Source organism: Silene latifolia, chromosome 3 (assembly GCF_048544455.1).
Source record: "Silene latifolia isolate original U9 population chromosome 3, ASM4854445v1, whole genome shotgun sequence".
In the NCBI taxonomy this organism is placed as follows: Eukaryota; Viridiplantae; Streptophyta; class Magnoliopsida; order Caryophyllales; family Caryophyllaceae; genus Silene; species Silene latifolia.
The window spans coordinates 25,045,526-25,069,786 of NC_133528.1; the positions used below are offsets into that span (position 1 = coordinate 25,045,526).

Genomic DNA, 24,261 nt, shown 5'->3' on the forward strand with positions numbered 1-24,261 from the left:
CTATGACGGATGAAGAGCTCATCTCCTTCCTAATGACGATGAGTTGAAGAGCGATAAACATACTTGCTCGTATTTTATATTAGACTTTGAGTTTGATGAGGCAGAACTTAATTCATTGCTTATTTTCTTTGCATGGACTATTTATTGGTGTTACTTATGTTTGTGTGTAGCACATGCGCTACTTTTTTATTTACTATTACGTGCTTTAAGTTGTATTGATTGTGCCTTGGATGGGCATTTGTTTTGAATGCGGAAATTTTACTCGCCAGATGAGTACTCGATCGAGTCCAGTCAGGCTCGATCGAGTACCCTTGCTTTTGGGGTTTAATTCGTAGCTGGCTTGGATGAAATTGCGCGGTTGGTCATTTCCCCTATTTTTGCAGCTGGTTTGGGGAAACTCCTACGCACTTACCCGGTATTCTCTTTCCTTGTACCTTCTTTTATTATATTATCTTTATTTCTTTTCCATTCCTTTTGTTAGATGTTGCCTTTAGGTTGCTAGAAATTTGTTGTGTGATTGCTATGTTGTACGTGTCACAATGAGGATACTATGACATTTAGGTTTGGGGGAGGAGTCTTCAATTATGTTGTGTGCATTTATGAAAATCCATAAAAATAAAAAAAATTCAAAATACAAAAACATGTTTTTCTTTGTTTTAAGTCGAGTCTTGGTGAATTGAATAACAATGATGTTAAATTGTATTTTTTTTGCATTCGAATCCCATATAGTTGTTCATGTACTTAGTTTTGACCCGTTATCCATGAAAACAAAGCTAATAACTCGAGTCTTAACTGTATTTGACATGTCTTATGTCAATTAGATTTGACACAATTATGTTGGTAAACAACTTAAATTATGAGGTCTATAGAGCTTCTTAGGCCAGGAACATCAATAAACTAGTCTCATTGCCAATTAGGCTTGAGTGTGGTTTCTCTTTGTGGAATATGCAATATCAAATTGCATAAGTGTGACATTGATTTCTTGATACTTTTATTGCTTTCATTTGACTAAGTACATGTGGATAGGCGGTTCTTACCGTTCAAATAAGCCTTACATTACCTTTTGTTTAGCCTGTTTGAACCCTTGTAGCCAACTTTAAATTACATCCTATGAAGCTACAATCCAAGAATTTGCCTACCTTATCGGGACAGTCGCAGTTGCTTGTTTATCATGTTTATTTTGCTACTATGGTTGGGATTGGGACTATTATTATCGTTTGTGGGTGTAGAAAAATTATTTAGCAATTGTGTTGTATCCTTTATGTTGAAAAAGAAGAAGAATATGAAGCAAAAGAGAGAGAAAAAGAAAAAAAGAGAAAAAAGAATTCGAAAAAAGAAGTGAAAAAAAAGAAAAGGAAAAAAAAAGATATGTTTCATTGTCATTTGTTAAGGGAACAGAAGGTTGGTTACTAGAGTCTAATGCATATTTGGAGAGTACTTCATTCGCTCTCATATGTTGTAAAGTTAAGATTATTTCTCTAAGTTGGGTTCATTTGTTATCATAGATTTGGTTTTGGTTTTGGTTTTGGTTTAGCGCTGCAACTACCATCTTAGCTTCACATGTCCATAACGTGCTTTGGCACAAACCATTTCTATCCCTTGAACCCATTTGCCACCCTTATTGTCCTTGATACATGTACTTTTGTCTACATATTGGATGCATACTAGTTGGGGAAATCTCTATCACATTAGATTGCATGCATGTTTCATAAGTTGAGTGAGTGTTTCTACTTCTTTCTATCTTCACATATAAATCACCCATACTTATGAGTGCATGAGTGAATCCGCGAGAATCCGACTAATTTGTCTTCCAAAATCGAAAGGTATTTGGCATTTGTCTATAATATGGTGACATGATACTTGAGCTACATTTTCTATTACCCGAGCCTTTGAATTTGTTTTATTGGTACACATTGGTCATTGCTTTGTTACAGTTATGGATAGCTCGGGATTTGTATGCATTAAACATTAGCTCTGAGTTATTTGTTTGCCATTTGTATGATTGTCTTATGTAATGTGTGATATTTTGCTTGAGGATAAGCAAAGAGATGGTTTGGTGGGGTTTGATGAGTCATAATTATATACATATTTATGCCTCCCCTTAATTACTTTTGATACGGTTTTCGTGCTAGTTTATATTAAATACATGTCTTTTATGTTAGAATGTTGTTACTTCCGTTATTTGGTGTTTAATGCGGGAATGATGCATTTGAGAAGTAAAGGAATGAAATGAGCACCGCGGAGTGGGCATGAAGGAATACACGGAGCATGGCACGGGAATCTAGAAGAATAAAGGAAGAGAAGTGAAGAAGACAACACGAAGAAAAGAGCTGAAAAGGAAGAACACTCGATCAAGCCCACATAGACTCGGTCGAAGAAGTAGTGTACTCGATCGAGTGCACATAGGCTCGATCGAGTACATATCGAGCTGGCAACTTTTCCGCAATTTCCTTAAGTCGGTTATGTTTTACTATAAATACCCAATTCGTACCCTATGTTTATTTACGCTTTATTTTACCTAGCTACGTATTACTTTTACCCTAAAACTCTCTTAAAAACCCTTAGTTTAATTTTATTATTATTGTTTCCGGATCTAAACACTCTTTAATTACGGTACTCTCTAATCCTTCTTTAGTTATTATTAATTCAAGTTTTATTTCATTCAATTGCTTATTATACATCTTTACATGCTTTTAATTATATCTTCTACAATTATTATTGTTGTTATTACCGTTAGTATGCGTAGCTAATTTCATATTCTAGGATGAAAGGGGATCTAGGTTGTTATAAAAGGGTTAATTAATGAATTGATTGTTAAATTGCTTTTGATTGTTGTTCAATTATCGTCTTACATCTAGTTAATTAATTACTTATTAGAATTGGTTAATTAGTCTTGTAAACTAGGATTTTCACTGACCGGGTTAAGACTAGTATAGGCCACGATAATTGAATTAGACTTACTTAATAATAGCGATCGCATGTTAACTTTAGATCTAAAAAGATATATTAGAATCGACCGATCGTATGACTTTCAACAATATAAATTGTTCAACCAGTGAATTAAATCTTACCCTTGGATGACTATCTAGTGAACCCAATCCCTAGACTCTCTAATATTATTGAATTTGTCTTTATTTACATCGCAATTAGTTTAGAAATCAAACAAACAAAACCCCATAAAATTGTTACCTTTAAGACGAACTTAAATATAAACAAACTAGATTAATTAACTCACCTCCCTGTGGATTCGACCCTTTCTTGCCACTAACTATCAGTTAGTAATAATTTAGGATTTATTTTGATAGGCCAACGACAGAAAATAACCTAATCATGTTTAGCAGGCAACACTTATGGTGCATGTTCATGACGGTTTATGGCTTCTATTGACATCAATAACGAATAATATGTCGTTGGCTGCCCAATAGATGATTCACAAATTCTCATTATAGACGGACACTATCCGTCTATACGTATAGACGGATACCATTTCCCCTCACAAAATACCCATTTGCCATAAAGTGGGAAGCACATGGGGGGTGCCCCACCTTGTCCCCCCTACCCATTTTATTAGAGGTCTTTACCCGTCTGTTCGCCCCACCCGTCTATACCAAGACCTATTATAGATGATTATCTTCATGACACCCTTATTGAAATATGGAGTTGTGGGATTGTACTGCATCTGTAACCATGCTTGTGAGCATGTGATTGCTTATTTGCTTATTACTTATATAGTACTCCATATGTTTTACTACAAATATGTTTGTTGTACGTAAAGGTCATGTTAGGTTTATGTACTATGGTTTGCGTAGATCATTTAGAAAAGTCGTTTATGTAGAAATCCGACATTTTGAACATACAAAATTGTGTCTCTTAATAATTATATTTGCGCGCCATCTACGATCTAAACATATATTTTGTACATTACTAAGAGTGTTTGGATAAAGAATGCTTTTATAATATATATAACGTCTTCGAATGGTTTTATCGATCTGCGTTCAAAATCTAGCCGTCTGCAACATACATTGCACGCGGCCTTCTAACTAGTTTTAAAAAGGGTGGATTTATTTAGAAAAAAGGTATGGGACTCCTATAAAAGGAGACTAGCTCACTAGCTTAGCCATCAGTAAGCTAATGGGATCACGGCTCTTTTGGCTAGGTCAGATCACTTGTTGAGATTAGAGCCGACAAAAGCTGACTTGATTCGAGGAAACTGATTCGACCCGCCTGAAACCTGACCCGATGCAATCCAAAAATTAGGTGAACCAAAACCGAATCAACCCTACCCGATAACCGATAACAGCCTTTTTTTCCGACCCGACCGTGACCCGATCATTTTTCAACCCGATAGATGACTCGATAATGAACTAGTTTAATAATGGTTTAAATAACACCAAATTGACATTATCTTAATTATTTTCAGTTAAAACTACAATTAATACACCTACCCATTATTTAACATAAAATTAGCATCTAAAACTAAATATATAACATAAAATATATGACCCGACATAAACCGAACCGACCCGAACTTGTCACAGACCCGATATGACCCGACCCGCTTTGACCCAACCCGTAACTGACCCGAGTGACCTGATTGCCACCTCTAGATGGGGCACGTTGGAAGGCGGGTCAGGGACATATTGGGCTTGGGAAGTAGGGCCAATACTATCGTGTTGTTGGAGATTGCTCGCCTCACAGCCAGGCAAAGACGCCCATCAACCTATTAAATACTAAATTTATCCAATTGAATTAGCCATAGGCCCATAGCATTAAACCTAAGGTGGCAATCATATAGGTCGAGTGGGGATTTCGTCAAACCGGATCATGAGTCAAGATTATATTTTGGTCGAGTTAGACGGATCAATTCTTATCTCAAGTTTGTGTCAGGTCTAGTTTGGCTCCTTGCTTGGTCTGGTCATTCAGATAGATTTGTCGAGGCAAGTCCTATTTTAGTCGGGTTTTGGGTTAAGAGTTGAGTTGAGTTCGTTTTCAACTCTACCTTAACTGGGTTTACTAGAGGGTACAAATCATTAAGTCGAGTTCATTTTGTAACATTTTCAAGTTACTTTTTCTCGGATTCGGTCGAATTTCAGAAGTCAAGTCAGACTTACCACCTTTAACTAGCTATAATTATTCTCCACTTGAATTTTACTATGTATCCGTAGTTTGATGAGCAGAGTTTCCTTAAGCCTCAACAGAAAAAGAAAAAAATTAAGCGTAGAAACACTTGGATAAAATGTGAAATAAAATGTCACTTTTCATATTAAATATTAATCCCCCAAAACATGGATGAGCACTTGAGCATGTTGGGCTATATACATTGCTACATAAGAGTTTGCAGGTATATGCTCGCCACCAAAAAAATTGTAGGACCGAGAGAAAAATAAAGCCGGCTCAGCAGGAGACATGAGCTCAAGTCTATATATCGACCTGTACAAAAAGAAAGCATCTACTTGCGGGGAAGGATGACAATAGGTCCAAAATCAGGTTTAGGCCAACATGAGTAACATAGGCAAGGTGGTATAGAACCCGACCCATTGTCATCCCCACTGATACGGAAGTGAGCTTATAGCAAAATTCACAAAAAGAATGAGAAGACGTGATGCTTCACTGGGTATCTAGACTTTCCCAACTTATCTCTTGCCCACACTCGCCACAAACAGTAGAGCAACCTATTTTAATTCCTCCGCTCCTTAAAATCAGCATGTGGGCAATGCCTGTGCATTTCCTGACATGAAGACGATTTCTCATCTTGTTGACAACATTGGCCACAGACTCCGCAGTGCTAGCTTCTGGTGGTGCTCTAGGCTCGGCCCTAAGGCTAGGCTCGTGTATAATAGATGGGGCATTAGGAGTATTATGAGCAGGAACCCTACGGACCTCCTCCCACTCGGGAACCCTCCGGGATTCCATACTTCTTTTAAACCCTTCCCATGCCAAGTCTTGCTCTTCTTTTGTGAGCTTCTCATCTTCGTTCTCTTGAAGTAATGTCTCGTGCTCATGGAAGTTCATAATCCATCTGGTTTGGTTATACATAAATACATACAATATTATCAAAAAGAAACTTAATCCAACAGGAGCACAGCATGACGCATATTTCAAATAGAGAAACTTCAAGAGACCCTCCAGGAGTCCAGGGCCGAGTTCTCATATTCCAACAAATTAAAGTTATCCACTTGTCCCTACTCCCTAATCCCTATTACCCCATACTCTAGGAAAAGAGAGTGGTAGGGTCAAAATTGACCATTTGTCTAGAAGGTCCCATATTTTGGGTTTGTTTTGAGTTTTTTTGTAATTTAATACCCATACCTCAAATCCATGAGATATGAGTTTCACCTACCCAAGGGGGCAGGTGGGTATGAAACTCATACCCCCTTAGCAAATTTTTATATTATGAAACAAACAAAGGTTTGCTATCAAATAATTGCATGCATTACACGAAAAAATTGCCGAGTTAAAAATTATTCCAAACATTTGGCATTAAGAATCAAGTTCCAACCCCATTCCACCACCACCCTGGTTTGATTCCTAATTGTAACTCCATACCACTTTGAGAACCAAACGGACCCTAAAAAGTCTCTCCAAAAGTAGACATAAACCACCTATTGAGTAGGGGTGAGCAGACATGCAAGCATAATATCCATAAGGCATGAACAAGCATGTCTAAGAAACATGATAGTAGGTTCAAATTTTTTTAGCATACCTCAAACGATGCCGTTTGAGTAAGATAGCCATCAACTTGTCAGAGGAACAGCTTTTTGGGCAATCAGAAGCATTAGGTTTCATTAGATACCCATCTTTTCTGCTGTTATCTGTACTGCTTGCATTTGCATTTTCATCAAGGAGCTCAGTCAGCATATCGAGGTTCTCATCATCGCCAAAGTCGAACAGATGTAACATCTCTTCTTTAGACATACTCCTGTGGACTTGCTGTCTATCAACCACCCTCGCAGCAAGCCCTTCTTTCTGGACCTGTAAATCAAGCTAATGTTAGATGACTGCATTGACATGAATAAAAAAAAGACACTCTGAACGCCAGTACATATGGCAGTACCTGACGCTTATATATCTTTTCTTCTATGGTACCTTGGGCCACCAATCGGTAAGCATACACAGGTTTCTTTTGACCATACCTGAAAAAGAATAGCTAAAAAATTAAATGACAAATCTTCCATTGTATATCACATCCCATAAAAAAAAATCAAAGGAATAAACAAGATTTACCGCCAAGCTCGAAATATAGCCTGAAGATCATGTGTAGGATTCCAGGACCCGTCAACGATTATTACACGATTGGCAGCAAAAAGGTTAATACCCAATGCTCCAGCTCTAGTTGATATAAGTGTACACTTCACTCTCCCATTCTGGGGGCTGTTAAATAAATCAATGAGTCTTTGTCTTTCAGAGCCTTTTGTCTTGCCATCAATTCTGTTATATATAAATAACAAAAAAATTGAAAGAATAAGCTTGCTACTATTGTAGGGGACATGGGTACAGAGTGCACGGAAGCAAAATAAATTACAATCATAGATCAAAGAGAAATTAAAGGAACGATTGTAACGACGATAATGAGATATTTAGGTGGATAACCCTCCGTAAATAGCGATAAAATTCACCGCTGAAAAACCTAACTTTACACTATAATAAAATGGGACAACAAGAGAATTTTCTCTAAGGCTAAAACACAACAGCCTAAGTTATTCACCTCTCTACGGGTTTATATCTTATACACAAAATACAAGAGTAATAAAGAAAGAGGAAATATTAGACAGCTTAGGAGAGTTGATTTTGGTGTGAGTTTGTTGTGTAATGGAAATGGCATTGTTGCTGATTTGTGAGCAATGCATGGGTTAAATATATTGCTCTAAGAGGCGGTGTACATGAGTGCTTAACCAACTTTAACGCTCCTATGCTGTGCCATCATCGAATCTTGGACATCCAAGGAAATAACTTAGTTGCCAACCATGAGAAGCAACAGATATTAGCGGCTAATGAATGCAACCAATGCCACGGATGAATATAATATCTAGCCCACAAATGCTCTTATTTGTGAAATGGAGAGAGGCACCTCCAACAATTATGTTCAGTAAGCAGTTGTCAGCTACGCTAAGTCATTGAGGGGGTACTCATGAATTGGATTTATAACCCCTCATAATCGAAACTGTCCTTATGGCTCTCTTTACACTAATCAGAAGCCAATTATCACAAATTGCACATCCAAGGCTGAGACAACAAGGAAATTTCTGAAGGCAAATAATTCTTAGCATGACCAACACCTTTTGGAAAGGCAATAATTCACTCGTCTATTATCAATAATTAAGCATAGAAATTATGAAGACAGCTTCAAATAATCACGATAGCATCGTACCAAAAAAAAAAAAAAAATCACGATAGCAGCATTTCTTATAGATATACTAACCTGTACCAGTCCTTTCCTTGTTTCCAGTGCTTTCCCATCTTACCAAGGCGAGGCAATCTAGAGAGATAAATTTCAATAAGATCAAGAGTTGCTAAGCTCTGGCTAAAAACTAGGGCTTTGTCACCCACTTCAGTACTCTTGGTTAAAATGTCAAGTAACAACACCATTTTGCCACTATAGTCAATATCTTGGTGATTATGCTGATTTAAAATATTATCCCACCATCCCTGCACAAAATGCAACAACTTGAAACAACCGTACAACCATAAACAAACCAAGTTGAATAAAAAAAAAATTAAAATGGCAGAAGCAGCACTAGACGCAGTGCTTCTGAGTTAAGAGAACCAGAACTATAGTAAATCCCAAACCTCGTGAAGGAAACTTCTGACACTTTTTGAAGAAGTTGATTCCATTTTCGCCTTATCTGTCATAATTTTCCAATTAGCCAAGACAACTAAATCAGCCAAGAAGCCACGTCAAAATAATGATATTCATGCATCACAATGAGAAAAAAACTGACAGCACCAAAAAAGTTGGCCAATATCAAGTCGCATAAATTTGTGTCAGATATGATCCATGACATGATGATTCCTAAGGCATACTTGCACAATTTCAGAATTTACTTTCCATATCTCCACGGTACTGTGGTAGAGTATTAGATGACAGTATCACTGCAACTACAGCAATGGTCGCAAATCGCTGACTCACTGTTACGTATGACATGGTGGCAAGTCCAACACCACAGGTTATCGCGGCTTGTTTTTATATCGGTTATATAATCCGTGTCAGTCTAGTCCTTTATTGCCAATATCGACAAAATATCTGCTATTTTTGGCAACGCTTTATATATCAGAAAATTAGCAAAGAAGCTGAAAACCTTTACATAATGGCCGATATTTAATACCATGATTGCCACATAGACACAGCACTTGAACACAACGATGCAGACATTAGTGCAAAGCACATTGATATGTAAATGTCTTGTGCAAATTAATCACAATCACCCGCTATCATTGCTATTTTATTATAATCAGCTAAAGGTCAATAGTTAAGGTCCACCAGACATACACACTATTACTAGTTTTACTACCATGTGCACTGTAAAATACAATGATACATGTATAGTCCCATAAAAAGACAGTCTTAGCTAGTCCTCGATTCGTAAGGTAAATGAGAGGGGCTTCTAGTACAAACATAATGGTGTGGGCGTTTTACTTAACAACTGACTCCTATAACTTAATGTTAAGCCTCCATAATACAAAATTAAACTGCATGACACTCTAAGTCTCTATCCTTTTGGAGATATTTCAGACAGCTTTACACAAGAACTGCCAGTGCACACATTACTAAGAAAGCTGCAACCAATGATAAAGGCATCCAACCTCCAGTACATATTGTGTTAAGGTAACTTCAACCTAAATTGAAAGAGAGAAAAGCTCCCAATATAGGCACGTAATATTATCACAGCAGCTCAATTAAATAACCTACCTCCATTTACCGCATTAAAATCCATATTTTCGTCACTTGAACTGGCATCTGGGAAAAAATTATCGACAACGTCTTCTCGTTTTCCGTACTGTCTCTCCTTCATCAATTGCAAAATCCAAGGATGGTTGCATATCTATAAACATGAAGAATATCATTCGCCGATGAAAATAGCAGTCATCTAGTATAGCAAACAGTTCTGAGTAATGCTATTCTGGCATGGGTCTACCTTTCCATATTTGTAATTGTTTTCAATAGGACTACATCATAGATATTGATATATTCTATCCAATATTGGAATTTCAAAAGGCATATAACTAATACTAAGACAGCAATAGGTTACATAATGTTGAGAAAAAAAGTTCAGAACGTAAAGACAAAATACAGCATGTGTGCAAGTGCGCAACCATTAGATGCAATATCGAAGTTCCACCTAAAATGGTTACATGGTGTTATAACACCATCACCAATTTTAATACCATATTTTTATACAACAGATAAGAATGGTCACACCTAGATTAACTCGTCCCATGTAGAGCCATACTTTGATTTCAAATTTTTTGGCAACAAAAACACCTTTAATGCATGTCAATTTCACATCTTCTGGTGTGCCTGGCAGTATTACTGATACAGCTTTGCTGAAACAAGAACGTTAGTTTTAGTGTGACCAAAAAAAAAGGCATACCTGGGCTAAGGCCTGGTAGCCAGCAAAACAATGGTTCTTCTTTACTCCGTCACAGGAAGACTTGAGATTGGTGAACCCATGAGCGTCAAGAAATTTTTTGTAAAGTTTCCTTTGTAACGAAGAAAGCTTCACTGATATAACAAACACGGTTTTAGGAGGCAAGTCCTTCTTCACCACACTCATGTCCATTCTTTGTACAAAACCTTTTAATTGTTCATACAGAATATGTGACCTCTGATTCATTATTCTAACGTCTTCTGCTGTAGAGTTTGCATGTTGGCCATTTTCTATAGGATTCTGAAAACTGCATACATTAAAAAAAATGTCGGGAAAGGCCATAAAATATTCAAAGAAATCATCAAAAGAAAATAATTAAAGTAATACCGATTACGAAATTCATGCATGCTTCCTAGGAATCCTTCCCTTACAAAATCAACCATCTGTCCAGACGAATAACATTCTTAGTCAACCAATACAACAATATCCAGCTAATATTTCAAGTAATGTAAGTCTGTAAGATGCACTAACACAGTAATACTCCATAAGGTTGTTCTGAAGAGGGGACCCAGTCAGAGCAATGCGTCGCTGGCACTTCACTTGCTTCAAAGCTTGGGTCGTCTCCGCCATGGTGTTCTTTATCATATGTGCTTCATCACACACAAGAATATCAGGCCCTTCCTGAAAAAGGATAGACATGATCTCAGGCTTTCAAAGTAACCAGTAAAACAGCCAACAAGAAAATAAGTAAATAATAGTACGTCACTACTAAACAGAATATGGTTCTGCGTTATATTTGGTATATCTCCACATTAAAAAATTGATGCCTGTAAGGCAACTACATCTCAAATGAAGAAGTCAAATCAACCTTAAAAAAATTCCATATTGATAGAAGGTTGCCCGTGTTCAAGAATTATATATCTATAATTATCCTGCATAGCCGCATAGGCGGCCCAAGTCCCTCTTACTCAGGATAATCCTCTTTCTATTTCCAAAACAGGAGAAATGTTCATATATACAACCAATACACCACCCGTCAACTCCTCACAAGCAGAGCCGTTAAAAATCTTCCAAGGCAATGCAGTACACTAGTAAAGTTGTTCGCTTGTTCCGTATAGGTTATACTTCTTACTTATGATTGCCCATTCAAGAGATTCACAAACATAGTGGTAGGTTTTACTTCATTGACATAGTAAAAACTTCCAAGTCCATCATATATCATTTTACCTCTCAAAAAAAAAAAACTTCAAGTCCATTCTAAAATCTACTTAACAAGAGCGTACTCTAAAAGCTCAAGAAACATGTTTGAGATTTCATACATATATAGCAACAGTACTAATAATAATGCAAACTTGAAAGAGTAAAAAACATATACTCCAAAAATACCTGGAGGGCACAGCAGATTTTGGTTGCTTCATGACTCTTCACATTTTTTGCAAGCGATAAATTTCTAAATGAATTATAGCCAATCAAGAAAACCCCTCCTTTTTTTCTCCACTTCATTAGCAACTCAGCTCTCTGCTCCCTAACCAACACACATTTCAGTTGTGAAAATGTTGACAATAAGAATGATGCTGTTATAGCTGAGATTGAAAAGAGAGAATCAAAAGTATGAAGTTTAAACCTTACAGCAAGGTACTAAATCATCCCATAAACAGCTATGATTCTACAAACAAGACCGCTAAATTCTCACCAAAAAATCAAATGAAAAAAATACTGTCCTTATTTTCATTTCATAGGTAACATAAAAATTGTAGACAAATGACTTTTTTTTGACACAGATAACAACTGTTGAATGATAACACTTCAACAGCTAAATAAAATCCTTAGAAACTAATACTTCACTCCTGAGCAGCAAAGAACCTGTCATCAACCTAAAGATAGCCAAAACTAATCATTTCCTTCCAAATTCGATGGTTGATTCTAAAAAATAAATGCCACCATATGGACATCAGAGCCAGCTTCAGCATACGGAAATTGTAACAATAATAAAGCATGTTTAAACTAGTTTATTTATAAATAAGAAAATTGGAATATAATCACAAGCAACTGAAGCACGTACAAAGACTGACAGCACATCATCGAAGCAACAATTCCCACAACAAAAATTACAGCAGATAATAAGAAGTGTACAACAAAGATTAAGCAAGAGAGAAAACCTTGGTTTATCCTCCAGCATATAAACACGAAGTGGTTGAAGTTCAGAGGGCTCCCACTTCTTAAACTCTTGCCGCCAATTGTGCAGCACGTTTACAGGTACAACTATCATTGCAGTCCTCAGGCCTAAATCAACACTTCTCATAGCTGTGTATAAGAAGGCTATGACCTGCAAAATGAGGTGTCCATTAATATGCAGGTGATAAGATTATGAAGGCACACTTTAAACTAGTTATCAACAACTCCCTTGATATTTGCTACAATGATCCAAGGCACCCAAATACGCATTACAGAGTTCTATAGGATCAGAGCCATAGAGCTTTCAACATAGACAATGATAGAAACGGAAAAAAGCATAGAAAAGAAGGAATAGATTATATGACTAAATAATACTACCTGAAAAGTTTTACCAAGCCCCATTGTATGAGCTAAAATGCAGCCAAGGCCTTTATCCCCAATCTTCACATTTCTGATGGACTGAATGATGTTTTCCCACATAAAGCGAATGCCTGCAACCTGGAACAATAGTTAATCAATCAATGAGTTCATTGAAAACTCAAAACATAAGCAATAGTTACCTTCCCTGAACTTCGAATCTAAACATGATACTATGTCATTTCTGGCCAAAAAAAATGAGTGACTGATTATCCCTATGGCACCTTTCTTATCACTCCCTTTAAATGACTTAACTCTTTCCTCCCATTTCCAAATAACACACCTCATTAACAGAGCACCATAATTCCTGTTTATTTCATTACCTTCACAATTCTAAATCCTTCAACAAGTTATCTTCATCGTGATCTTCAACAGACATCGATAGCTCCATGTTTAAGCACTATTTCCAAGGGGCATTTGAGGGACCATTTTGTACACTCAATAAGGTCTACCCATAGTAACATTCACCTTTTATCGAAATTGAAAATTTGTGAACCCCAACTTTTATCAGAGTAGATTGATATTAACAACCTTTTATGTTCCCAAACATCAAACTTACCACCTTTATGATTCTAGTTTCTCAATTAGTATTTAGTCTGTCTTAGAAATACCTTCCAAACTACAAACTGTACTAGATTTAAGGAGTAGAAATCCATAGCTGCATAAACACATACTCGGAGTACAAGTGGCCCATAGAAGAATAATGCAGCTAGGCCACTGTATTTAAAAGGTATTAAAACAACCAAATAGAGAAAAATGGAAGGTATTTGGAAGACAGATGAACCTTATGTCCAGTTATTCTAGTTCTCACGCTCTCTCAAACACAATTTTCACAAAAAAAAATCTTCCTTTAAACTCTTAACGTCAACAAATTACCGCTCAAAATTCATCACACATTGTCAATTGATCTCTTTCTATAATCTCGGTTATTCCTGGGTTTAGAAAATACGGAAACATGTTCTCCACCTAATTAAATCACACAAGACAAGACAAAGAATCATGTTATAAAGAATGGTGTACACAGTGAAACCAAAGATGGCCACTGTCGTAGCAATTACAACAACAACAACATCAGAGCCTTAATCCCAAAATGATTTGGGGTCGGCTGACATGAATCATCCTTTCGAACCGTCCATGGGTGAACGCACACCTCAAAATGCGAATAAAAAAAGGGAAAATGAAAAACAAAAAGGGAGAACGAAAATGTAATGAAACGTCAAGGTAAACTTAGGGGTTTTAAAATCGAATTCCGGATTTCTTTTATAAAAACTTAAAATTTAAATCGAGAGAAAAGATTAAAACGATTTTTTAAAAACCGAAATAGAATTAAGGATCCGGAATGTCGTAGCAATTACACTGGGGAAAAAAATAAGCCAGAGAAAACTCCAATGAAAAAAATAAATTAACTCATTCCCCAATGATTACATAATATAGTGCATACATAGTTATATCTGACAAGAAGACGAACAAGAAATCCAAATACTGAAATAACCGGCATCATACTGCATATATACCTGATGTGTTTTCAATTTGGCAGAAATACTTGGAGGTATCCTTACAGCATCTTCGCCTTCCTCTCTAACAACATTCACAATGAAACCAGTTGAGGCATCACCGAGAACTTCAGAGCTAGCATCTTCAGGTAAACTTCCATTACGGGAGGCATCATCCATCATCATGGGTATGCCTGAGAATTGTGCTTTTAAAGACTTCAATCGCTCTTGACGTTCCTACACAAGTCCAGAAATAACAAAATGTATTTGAAAATAAAAAACAACAAAAACCAGAACACGGTAGGTAATTGATTTCATGAGGAAGAAGTCCAATCATTAAAGGAGATAATCTACCCATTCTAACATGAAGGTAGTACCTTTTCCATGGCAATTTTTCTCTTCGTCTCCTCTCCAAGTTCAGTATCGTCAATTATCCTTCTAATTTTCTTTTTCTTTGACTTGCTTCCACTGGAAAATTAAAGCGATGATTTAATTGACAGCACTAACACCGTATAAGACAAATCAACAACACTACAATAATAAGCAATTTTCCTGCCAAGTTCATTGAGCACAGTAGTCATAATTTTTATTATGGCATGACTGTAAACAGCACATAAATAGGTTTAAGTGGTCAAATCTTAAAGTGACGGTAGTATCTTGCTGTACTTAGAATTAAAAAGTAAAATAAACATAGCTTAAATAGAGTGAATAATCAGATAGCAAGCATATTAACTAATGGCTTCAAGTGGGCAGTATTCCCAAAGGGTTTACAGACGGTAAATAAACTGAAAACTGGTAATAATCCCCCACAATTGCTCATCGATATAAAATATTCTAGATGCTATTTTTAATAGTTCAAAAATCATTCAAACATCAGTTATAAAGCTGATTGTAGTTGGAATTTGGAAAGAACAAAGGAAAAAACAGTAAGCACTAGCATTATCGTCTGTATGGATCATGAAAAGGTGAAAGATGCAACACATTTCTGTCTGTATGGATCATGAAAAGGTGAAAGATGCTACACATTTCTGTCACTCACTAGAGAAGAAGATCTTACAAAGAGCACACCCTCAACACCAGAATAGTGACAAATAAAGACATAATGAACAGCCTACATGGACAAAAATTACTTTAAATACCAACCTGGCAGAAATACCAACGTCATCATCTGAAATATCTGTATCACTGTCAGAACTAGAACTTGTTGAATCTTTGGAGCCAATCGCTTCTTCGAGGTCCAAGGTCAGCTGTTGCAGACGATCAGCAGAACAGCAGCAACAACGCCATTCGTATGGTTTTGCTTCTGACAAGCATCCCTCACCAAGGTTCCTCTTTATACATGATTTACAAAAGTGAAGTTGACATGAAATACAATTTACTAAATCTTCATTCCTTCCGCACCATCCACAATAACATTCTGTGCAATCAATATCCTGCCATGTATAATAATGAATAGACATCAATACTCAAATGACGGTTCCCATGTATCTCACATCCTCACCCAAACAAAAACACAAGAAAGTGATTAGCACATTCACATACGTGCAATCTTTCTCTTCACTCAAATGTAAAAACTGGTCGTATAAAAGCTTTCCAAAATGAAGATTTCGCGGATCGGATAGATCAGGTTGATTAACCTTCAGTTTTTCTTTAAGAAAATTTGCTTATAGATCAAATTCAAATCTTTACCTTCATCTTTTTCTCAATGGTACATTTGCACAACTCACAAGCAATTACTTTCATCAGGGGATGCTGATGTACAATGTTTGTTAAGTTACCACAGCCTGTGCAGTAGAACTTTTTGCCCAACTTTTGGGAAACAGGCTCAACATTGATGGGTTGAACAACATCTTCATTAATATTATCTGTAAAAGTTTCAGCTTTATCACTACTTTCATTGATGCAAGTCCTGGCTTTCTTAGCTCCAGGGTCCATCAACTCATTATCATGTGAACGCTTAACACCCTGAGTAAGGTCGGAAGAACCATCGTCATAATGCCTTCCCTCACTAACAGCGTCATCAAAAGGTTCACCTGAAGCATTCAGATCTTCTCTAGTGTTCCCCCTAACATTCTGCTGATTAATAACCAAAAAATGTAAGCTGAAAGATACAGGGAAAAAAATTGAAATGTAAAATACACCACAAGTATCAAAACACATCGTCATATTGATATACAGCCATGCATCAGATTCTAAAGTACTCAATGTGCCTCATAGATGCCACTACGCCTGTTCTGGATCATTTCAATATAAAACTGGAAACAAAAATGCAATTGTTCAATTTCTTATTACTCTGTTGATAAGAGCTCACCTGCTTTTTTTCCAAAAACGCTTTATGAGTGACATAAAACTTAACAATGAACAGACCACAATAGCACAAGCACATGGTCCATGATCAGCATTTTTTGTGAACTTACAGTCTCCTCTATTCTTAAGCTACATAAGTCCTAATAAATTCTCAACTGGAATAGCAACAATATTATCATACTGCCTCAAAGGCTCCTCAAAGAAGATTATGGGATTGGATGCGCATAATACACGGTCTTATCCATGCGTTGAAAACACACAGATGTTAGTCCAAAAAAACATTATGATAATTGCATCAAGAATTAAATTTCATCAATTGCTCCTAGCCTCCTAATAAGAAAGTGTAATCAATTTAGTGAATGACTTTACTTTTTTACGTCGCATTCCAAAGCCAAAGAATACTCTCTAGCGTCGTTGGAAATTGAAAATAATAGTTGGGATTTTGCGATAGCTAAAAGAAAGGAAAAAAGAAGATACAAATAACAACAAAGACTTCCTCAGTTTTAATACAAAAATTAATCAGCCATTAAGTGTTCATTTCAGATATCTACTTGAAGTTTGAGACAATTGAACAAAGAGTGAAAATAGAAACAAACAAGCTTATGAAACCTGTTTACTCCTCTTTTTACGCCTCCTTCGTTTTAATTGGAGCTGCAGCTTCTGATCAACGCTCATGTCATCTTCTTCTTTTACCTGCTTATCGATAGACATGATACATCACTACACAGTCATACCCACCTATAATCAATATGTATTCTCCATACATTTAGAACCTCTTCTCACAACCAAATTTAGCTTACTCTAAGTTCAGGATATTTTCCTACTGATTTCCCTAAAGGAATTTTGAACAAAACGGTGCAATAAAACACAAAAGATTTATACTTCAATTTCTGCGGATTACCTATATAATAACGACACGAACTTTGCAAAATTTTGCTTCAAAGACTCGCACTTTTGGTGAGGAGTCGAGGACCATAACTTATTTTTGGACAGAAATATCCTAGTATATATGTAAAAAATATCCTACTAACTTGTGCTTACCAAAGGAAGATAATTAGCTTGACATTTCTTCTAGAAATACTTTTTGACTTTCGAGGACAATTGAAAAGTAGTAATAACCAATTATGAGACACATTAAAGAGATGATTACATGTATTATTAAGAAGGAATTAATTTAAATAGGATAAACTTTTAATTATCAAAATGTTTAAAATTATCCCAAAACCTATAAGCATGCTAATTATACATTTATACCATAGAAAATCAACTCACCTACAACTTAACTCGAAATAGTGTATAAGAGATACAAAAAGGTTATATCTGTAGAAAAAGTAATGAGAGGTCCTTAGAACAACCAGCAAAATTTTGTGAAAGTTTAGGTCCTTGAGGTGAAGTTACGCCCATTGAAAGTTTAGGTCCTTAATGTGGAGTTAAGTCCATTTCTAGTGATGTTAATTCGCAGTGAATGAGAATCAAACTTTCCTCAGAATGTCACATGTCCACTCTATAAACTAGAACAACAAGCTTGATATTGTTCAGGCCTCATCCTCAAGGTACTGTGGTGCAAATGACCACACACTGCATAGCTTGAGAAAGAAGTAAATGACATACATCTTTGGACGGCCAGTCTCAGTCTCCTAAAAACAAGCACTTGAATAAGAAAATTTTGAATGACAGACGAACCTTTCTATAATTTTTCTTTTGCACTTCAGAAAGCTCCAATTCTTTTTCATTAGCTATAGCATCAGCAACAAATGGGTCGCTCGAATCATCATCGATGTCATCAATCTCCTCAACCTTAGAAAAATTTCAATCAAAAAACGTGTGCAATGCTACTTAACAAAACTATACATTTATCAGTTACCAAATCTATACCTACAGGGCAACAGAACTTGTTTGGTTTGAGAGTAATTATTTCCCCCGTAACCTATTACCCTCATGAAAGGGTAATACATCCCCCTCGGGTAATGATTAATAGAGTAAAAAATTACCGTAGAAATCATTGTCCTTATATGTCAAACCTACTGTCCAGGAACTCAATACCCATGTAATTAACTTCAGTAATTATCTCCCAATTAAAATCTACCCGCCGAACTACTCCATGGATTCCAGGCAAGCCCGGGTCATGACCTGAAGCCTGAAGGTGACATAGACCAATCGTACACACGCACCAGAAAAGTCTAATAAAAAAATCAAAGATACATTACCTCGTCCACGCCAGGAAACTGAAGTCCCAAAGCTGCAGCTTGCTGAGGAGTACTAGCCAAGTATACTGAAGCCCATTGCTTACTGCCAAAAGCAACCTCCTTCGATGAACCCTCAGTGAATACCTTATTGAAAGAGCTCCAATCCACATCAACATTCTTCGTTAACCCCTCGCCCCTATCTTCAGCGGCTATTTTTTTCCCCAGGTATCCACTAGCACCTTCCTCCAGAATTTTACCATGTTTCCTGTGATGTCAGTGTATTGATCAGCTGTTAGCCAAAACAAGCCCCAATATGTGTCAAGAGAAAAACTCGAAAGGATAGAGGTGAGTACACACTTTCTGACAGGCCTTACAGTCTGAAGCTGCATTTCAGCTTCTTTTATTGACTCTACAGCCTCTCCTGCAATCTCAGACCCTACCCAGTGTGTCCTTTTCTTCCATGCTTCAGTGCAGCAACCATTTGGGGCCTTGCTCTCAATCCATTTATAAATGCTCGGTAGATCAATACCAGCACCATCTAATTGCTCCTATAGAATAAGCGATGAGCAGTTGAGCACCATATAACACACAGTGAAAAGCACCTCATTTAACCTATTCAATAAAAGAGAGCATAATTATGTGCATAGGATATCGCTTTGAAAAACTTAAAAATGCCTTTGTGACCAAATAATTTATGGCAAAAATGTACGTCAGTTGTGACCAAACTAATGTCAAGCTATACAACTACACTGGACTGTTGATGAGCAATGAACAAACTATTTAGGGCAGGGAGAGGGGCATATAAATGCTCTCCGAAAATCTGCAATTGCACGTAAGACGTAACTATGCAAGTGGCAATAAGGAGTCAATACAAGCTTAATGTAACAAATGACAATGTAGTGCATGGAGTCATTGATAAGATGTGCATAAATGCAAGAAGATTTCACTAGCAAAAAAGATAAATGCGCGCGCACCAATAAGTGAGCGCTATCTGCTTCGAGCTCATCAAGAGTTTCCTCCCATTCTCCTCTAAATGCTTCCATTTCATCTTTCACAGCCTTCTCCAGCTATCAAGGACCAAAAAATACACAGGTTAGATGTTAGATCGGCAAAACAAAGGTGCACATCTAAACCATACAAATCTACTGAGTACTGACGTCATCTCCTTGGAGATTTACTGCCAACTCTTCTCGAACTTCCCGTTCAACCTTCTCCAAGGACTCTTTTTCAAGAGTTTCTTGTGCCTCTGCTGCCTAAAATGGAAACCAGGAAGACAAAGGAACAGCAAAATAAATAACGAGTGAATAAAATCCAAAACAAAATTTTAGGCACAATAGAATTACAAATAAATACCTTACTCTCTACTTCTAATAGATCGGCAATTAATTCTTCTATTTCCTCTTCAGTCAGAGGTGCCTGCAAAAGAACATCAATACTGAATAACAAAAGTACACTAACTTCTTGTGGAAGGTAAGATTTGCTAGCTTGCGTTCACTTACCTCTAACTGTGATCTGCCTTCTTCTGATTCTATCTCATTGTCCTCATCGCTTGACTCTTCCGAAAATGATTCTTCAGAGACCACGTCAATCTGTTCGTCGTCGTCCTTGGGTATTACCTCCTTTTCATCGGGTTTCCCCTCCATTGATATATGCTATATGCCTAAATGTTTTATTTATGAACAAATACACTTACAAAAGTAACCACAAAAACTATCTTTATCACTAACAATGACAGAACATAACATTGCAGTTAAAACAAAGAATAACAGCTAAGCACACAATTAGACAAACACTGGAAATCTTAACTATACTAGATGACCTACAATATGAGGTAAGCAGCTTAATTTGTCAAACATGATCATAAAAAGCCTAATTTTTACCGCGAACAATAATGGCCACGGGGAGTGAGATCATATGGCTCCTTCGAAGAAATAAATCATGATTTGCACCATTGACATAGATTTGCATGAGTGCTGATGAACAACTATAATAAAATGTTCCTAGTTAGAGTACAATAATAGATGCGACAAGATCGCAAGACCAGATGACTTTTTCTTAGCTATTTTAACTCTTTCAGCTGAGCAATCTTCTAAATTTGTCGAGTATAATCAGGTGATCGACGGGAACCTCAATTAATATTAAATTCTGCTTTCTGATGACTGTAAAAGTCACAATGATCTGGCACTCCAAACATGGAATATCGTTCGTGCCATTGTTTCCTTTTCTTTAAAAAAAATAGTATAGATTGACATCATGTATTTTAAATTTCTACGAAAACGTTAAACTGGAAAGTAGCAGAAACTGAATTTCGTATCTAACAATGACTGGCCATTAAATTCACCTAAAGAAACAATATCAAATCATTCATGCCAGCCTAGCACAATTTATTCTAAGAGGTTACAGACCTCAGTAACCACAGATCACAGTACAATGATTGCAGCAGTTGGGCGAGATGCAATGACTTAATTTACAAAAAACCAAAACTTATGATTTCCTTAATGAAATACTCCATTTTCCTTAATGAGTCGAATATTATGATCAAACACAAAAGGAATTTAACATCTTAGTTTAAAGCACAGTGTAGTTAACACTGTAAACAGGCCGCAACTGACCTCCATACCTTACAATGACTGACCATAAAATTCACGTAGAGAGACAAAGTCAAATCATTCACGTTAGCTGACCATAATTCATTTTAGGAGCATTGAGAGCCATTTTAAATTAAATCAATTACCAAAATTCAGTCACAGTAAAATGATAGCGGCAGTTAGGCGAGATACAATGAATTATACTCCAAACAACCAAAACATAAGATTTCCTCAACAAACTAACCTGTATTCCTTAATATGTCTTAATATTACAATAGACATAATAAGAATTTAACCTCTTAGACTCAAGTATAATATAGTTAAAACCGTTATCAAGCCGAAGCCAGATTAAACTCGAGTCTAATTAAACAAACATTTTAAAGTAACATCAGATTATCAACCAGAATCTCAATTAGATTACAGTAAAAGCCAAACTGATCCGATAGCCACCGCCGTAAACCAGTTCAATCAACAATACAAATAAAAAAACACAAATATCATCCTACGAATTCCATAGTACTGCTCGAATTATTCATTCTCTTTAATTTTTCTCCGGTACAACAGCATTAGATAAATTGATTCTACTTCTCGTATTACATTTCTGAAAATGTACAATATCAAAAACCATAGAATTACCAAAATTGAAACAACTTCGGTTCGATTGCTTATACACTACGCCACAAACACATCAACACAAAAAAAAAACGGAATTTCACTCGATGATTATAAACCCTAAATTAGAGAGAATAAATTAATCATAATTAACAGTATAATCATATACTGGCATGAGTGACACTAGAACAGAAAATGATGAATTAAAACTGAAAATAATAAAATAAAGAGGAAAATTGAGATTAAGAAATGACATACGTAAAACGATTAGGGTTTGGGAGAGAAGAACGTTGGAGACGAACGGAAAATTGGGGAAGATGGAAAGCAGGAGGAGGGAAAATGCCTGGGGAGTGGTGTGAAGAAATTCGAAATTTGTTGTGTTTTTGGTTGGAGTTCGTGTTTAGTTTACTTTAATACGGAGTATTTATTTGGGCGTGTGGGAGGGAACTGGAAAGGGTATTGCAGTTTTTGTGGGCCAAAGTATAAATGAGAACACATCGCGAAATGCACTGTAGGGAGGGATGGGGTTTCTAGAGTTTTTTATTTGAATGGTAAAATGGTAATGTATCGAGGTTTGATTATTGTAGAGTTTTTTATTTGGATGGTAATGAATCAAGGTTCGATCATTGTAGAGTTTTTTATTTGGAAGGTAATGAATAGAGGTTCGATTGTTGTCGAGTATTTGATTTGGATGGTAATGAGTCGAGGTTCGATCGTTGTAGAGTTTTTTATTTGGATGGTAATGAATCGAGGTTCGATCGTTGTAGAGTTTTTTATTTGGATGGTAATAAATCGAGGTTCGATCATTGTCAAGTATTTGATTTGGATGGTAATGAATCGAGGTTTGATTGTTGTAGAGTTTTTCATTTGGATGGTAATGAATCGAGATTCAATCGTTGTAAAGTTTTTTATTTGGATGGTAATACATCGAGGTTCAATCGTTGTTGAGATTTTTATTTAGATGGTAATGAATCGGGGTTGGATCGTATGAAGGTTTATTTTATACTCCGTATTTGTTAATTACTTAAAATGTTATGTATCTAATTAATTTTTTGTTGATTGAATATATTTTTTTGTGATTAATTTGATAGATGTTTTAAATACCCCAAGTGCACGGTTATCATGTAGCACTTAGGGTGTCGAATCCACAAGGAGCTATATATGTTGCTATACTAGTCGGTTCTAATACTAGTTTAGCTAAGTCGACAAGAGTTGAGTTTGATTTTTATCTAGAGAACTACGCTAGCTAATTATGAAAAGCAAATTAAACGAATGCAAACAAATGAAATGATGAGGTTGTAAATCAATTAATAAAGAGACTAAGATCCGATCAAGCCTTTAAGGGGGTGTTTGGTTCGCGCGTGGGTTTGGGTTTGGAATCAGGAATCATACCCGGGTGGTATGGGTTTGGAACTTGATTCCTCATACCATGTGTTTGTTTCAATTTCGGGTGGAATGAGATCGAACTTCACCAAAGTTAAAAAAATCTAAAATACAACATTGAAAATAATTATTTTTGATACCAAAAAATCACGAAAATGAAGAGTTTATCAAATAAATGTAAAAAAAATTCATTTAAAATGTTCCATTTAATTGTTTTTCATGTTTTTTGGTTTTATTACTTAATACCCATGGGTATCAATCTCATACCCACCTCCCCCCTTGGGTATGAGAAACCCATACCTCATGGGTTTGAGGTATAGGTATGAAACCCCTATTTTTGTCAAACAAACACTTGGTATGGGTTTGGCTCATTCCAAACCCATACCTCAAACCTTTATGAGTTGAACCAAACACCCCCTAATATAGGTCATAACAGTAACTAGTCAAATGGTAGAATCTCCTTAGGTGGATCTCACTCCCATGAATAGCCCTCCTCGAGACGGTTCCCAGGCCA

At 36.3% G+C, this 24,261-nt stretch overlaps 1 protein-coding gene across 3 annotated transcripts; it reads right to left on the minus strand.

Annotated features, from left to right (window-relative positions):
• Positions 1-5,234: 5,234 nt before the first annotated feature.
• LOC141647419 (protein CHROMATIN REMODELING 20) lies at positions 5,235-22,818 on the minus strand. Of its 3 annotated transcripts, none has more exons than XM_074455581.1 (26): positions 22,623-22,818; positions 20,664-20,824; positions 20,518-20,580; positions 20,322-20,417; positions 20,139-20,231; positions 19,522-19,712; positions 19,186-19,429; positions 18,662-18,775; positions 17,588-17,671; positions 16,361-16,744; positions 15,815-16,104; positions 15,049-15,139; positions 14,693-14,908; positions 13,140-13,259; positions 12,746-12,912; positions 11,973-12,111; positions 11,118-11,267; positions 10,974-11,029; positions 10,590-10,893; positions 9,908-10,040; positions 8,788-8,843; positions 8,420-8,646; positions 7,225-7,428; positions 7,055-7,133; positions 6,704-6,972; positions 5,235-6,019 (listed from the first exon to the last, which is right to left on the minus strand). In XM_074455581.1, exons 2-26 carry the CDS (start codon positions 20,805-20,807, stop codon positions 5,608-5,610), a joined length of 4,326 nt encoding a protein of 1,441 aa, XP_074311682.1. In that variant the 5' UTR covers positions 20,808-20,824; positions 22,623-22,818; the 3' UTR covers positions 5,235-5,607. The 3 variants fall into 3 exon arrangements, with proteins under 3 accessions (XP_074311682.1, XP_074311679.1, XP_074311680.1); XM_074455578.1 differs by having other exon boundaries at positions 16,361-16,747; positions 22,623-22,802; XM_074455579.1 differs by having other exon boundaries at positions 16,361-16,747; positions 20,664-20,816; positions 22,623-22,700.
• Between the last annotated feature and the right edge of the window lie 1,443 nt (positions 22,819-24,261).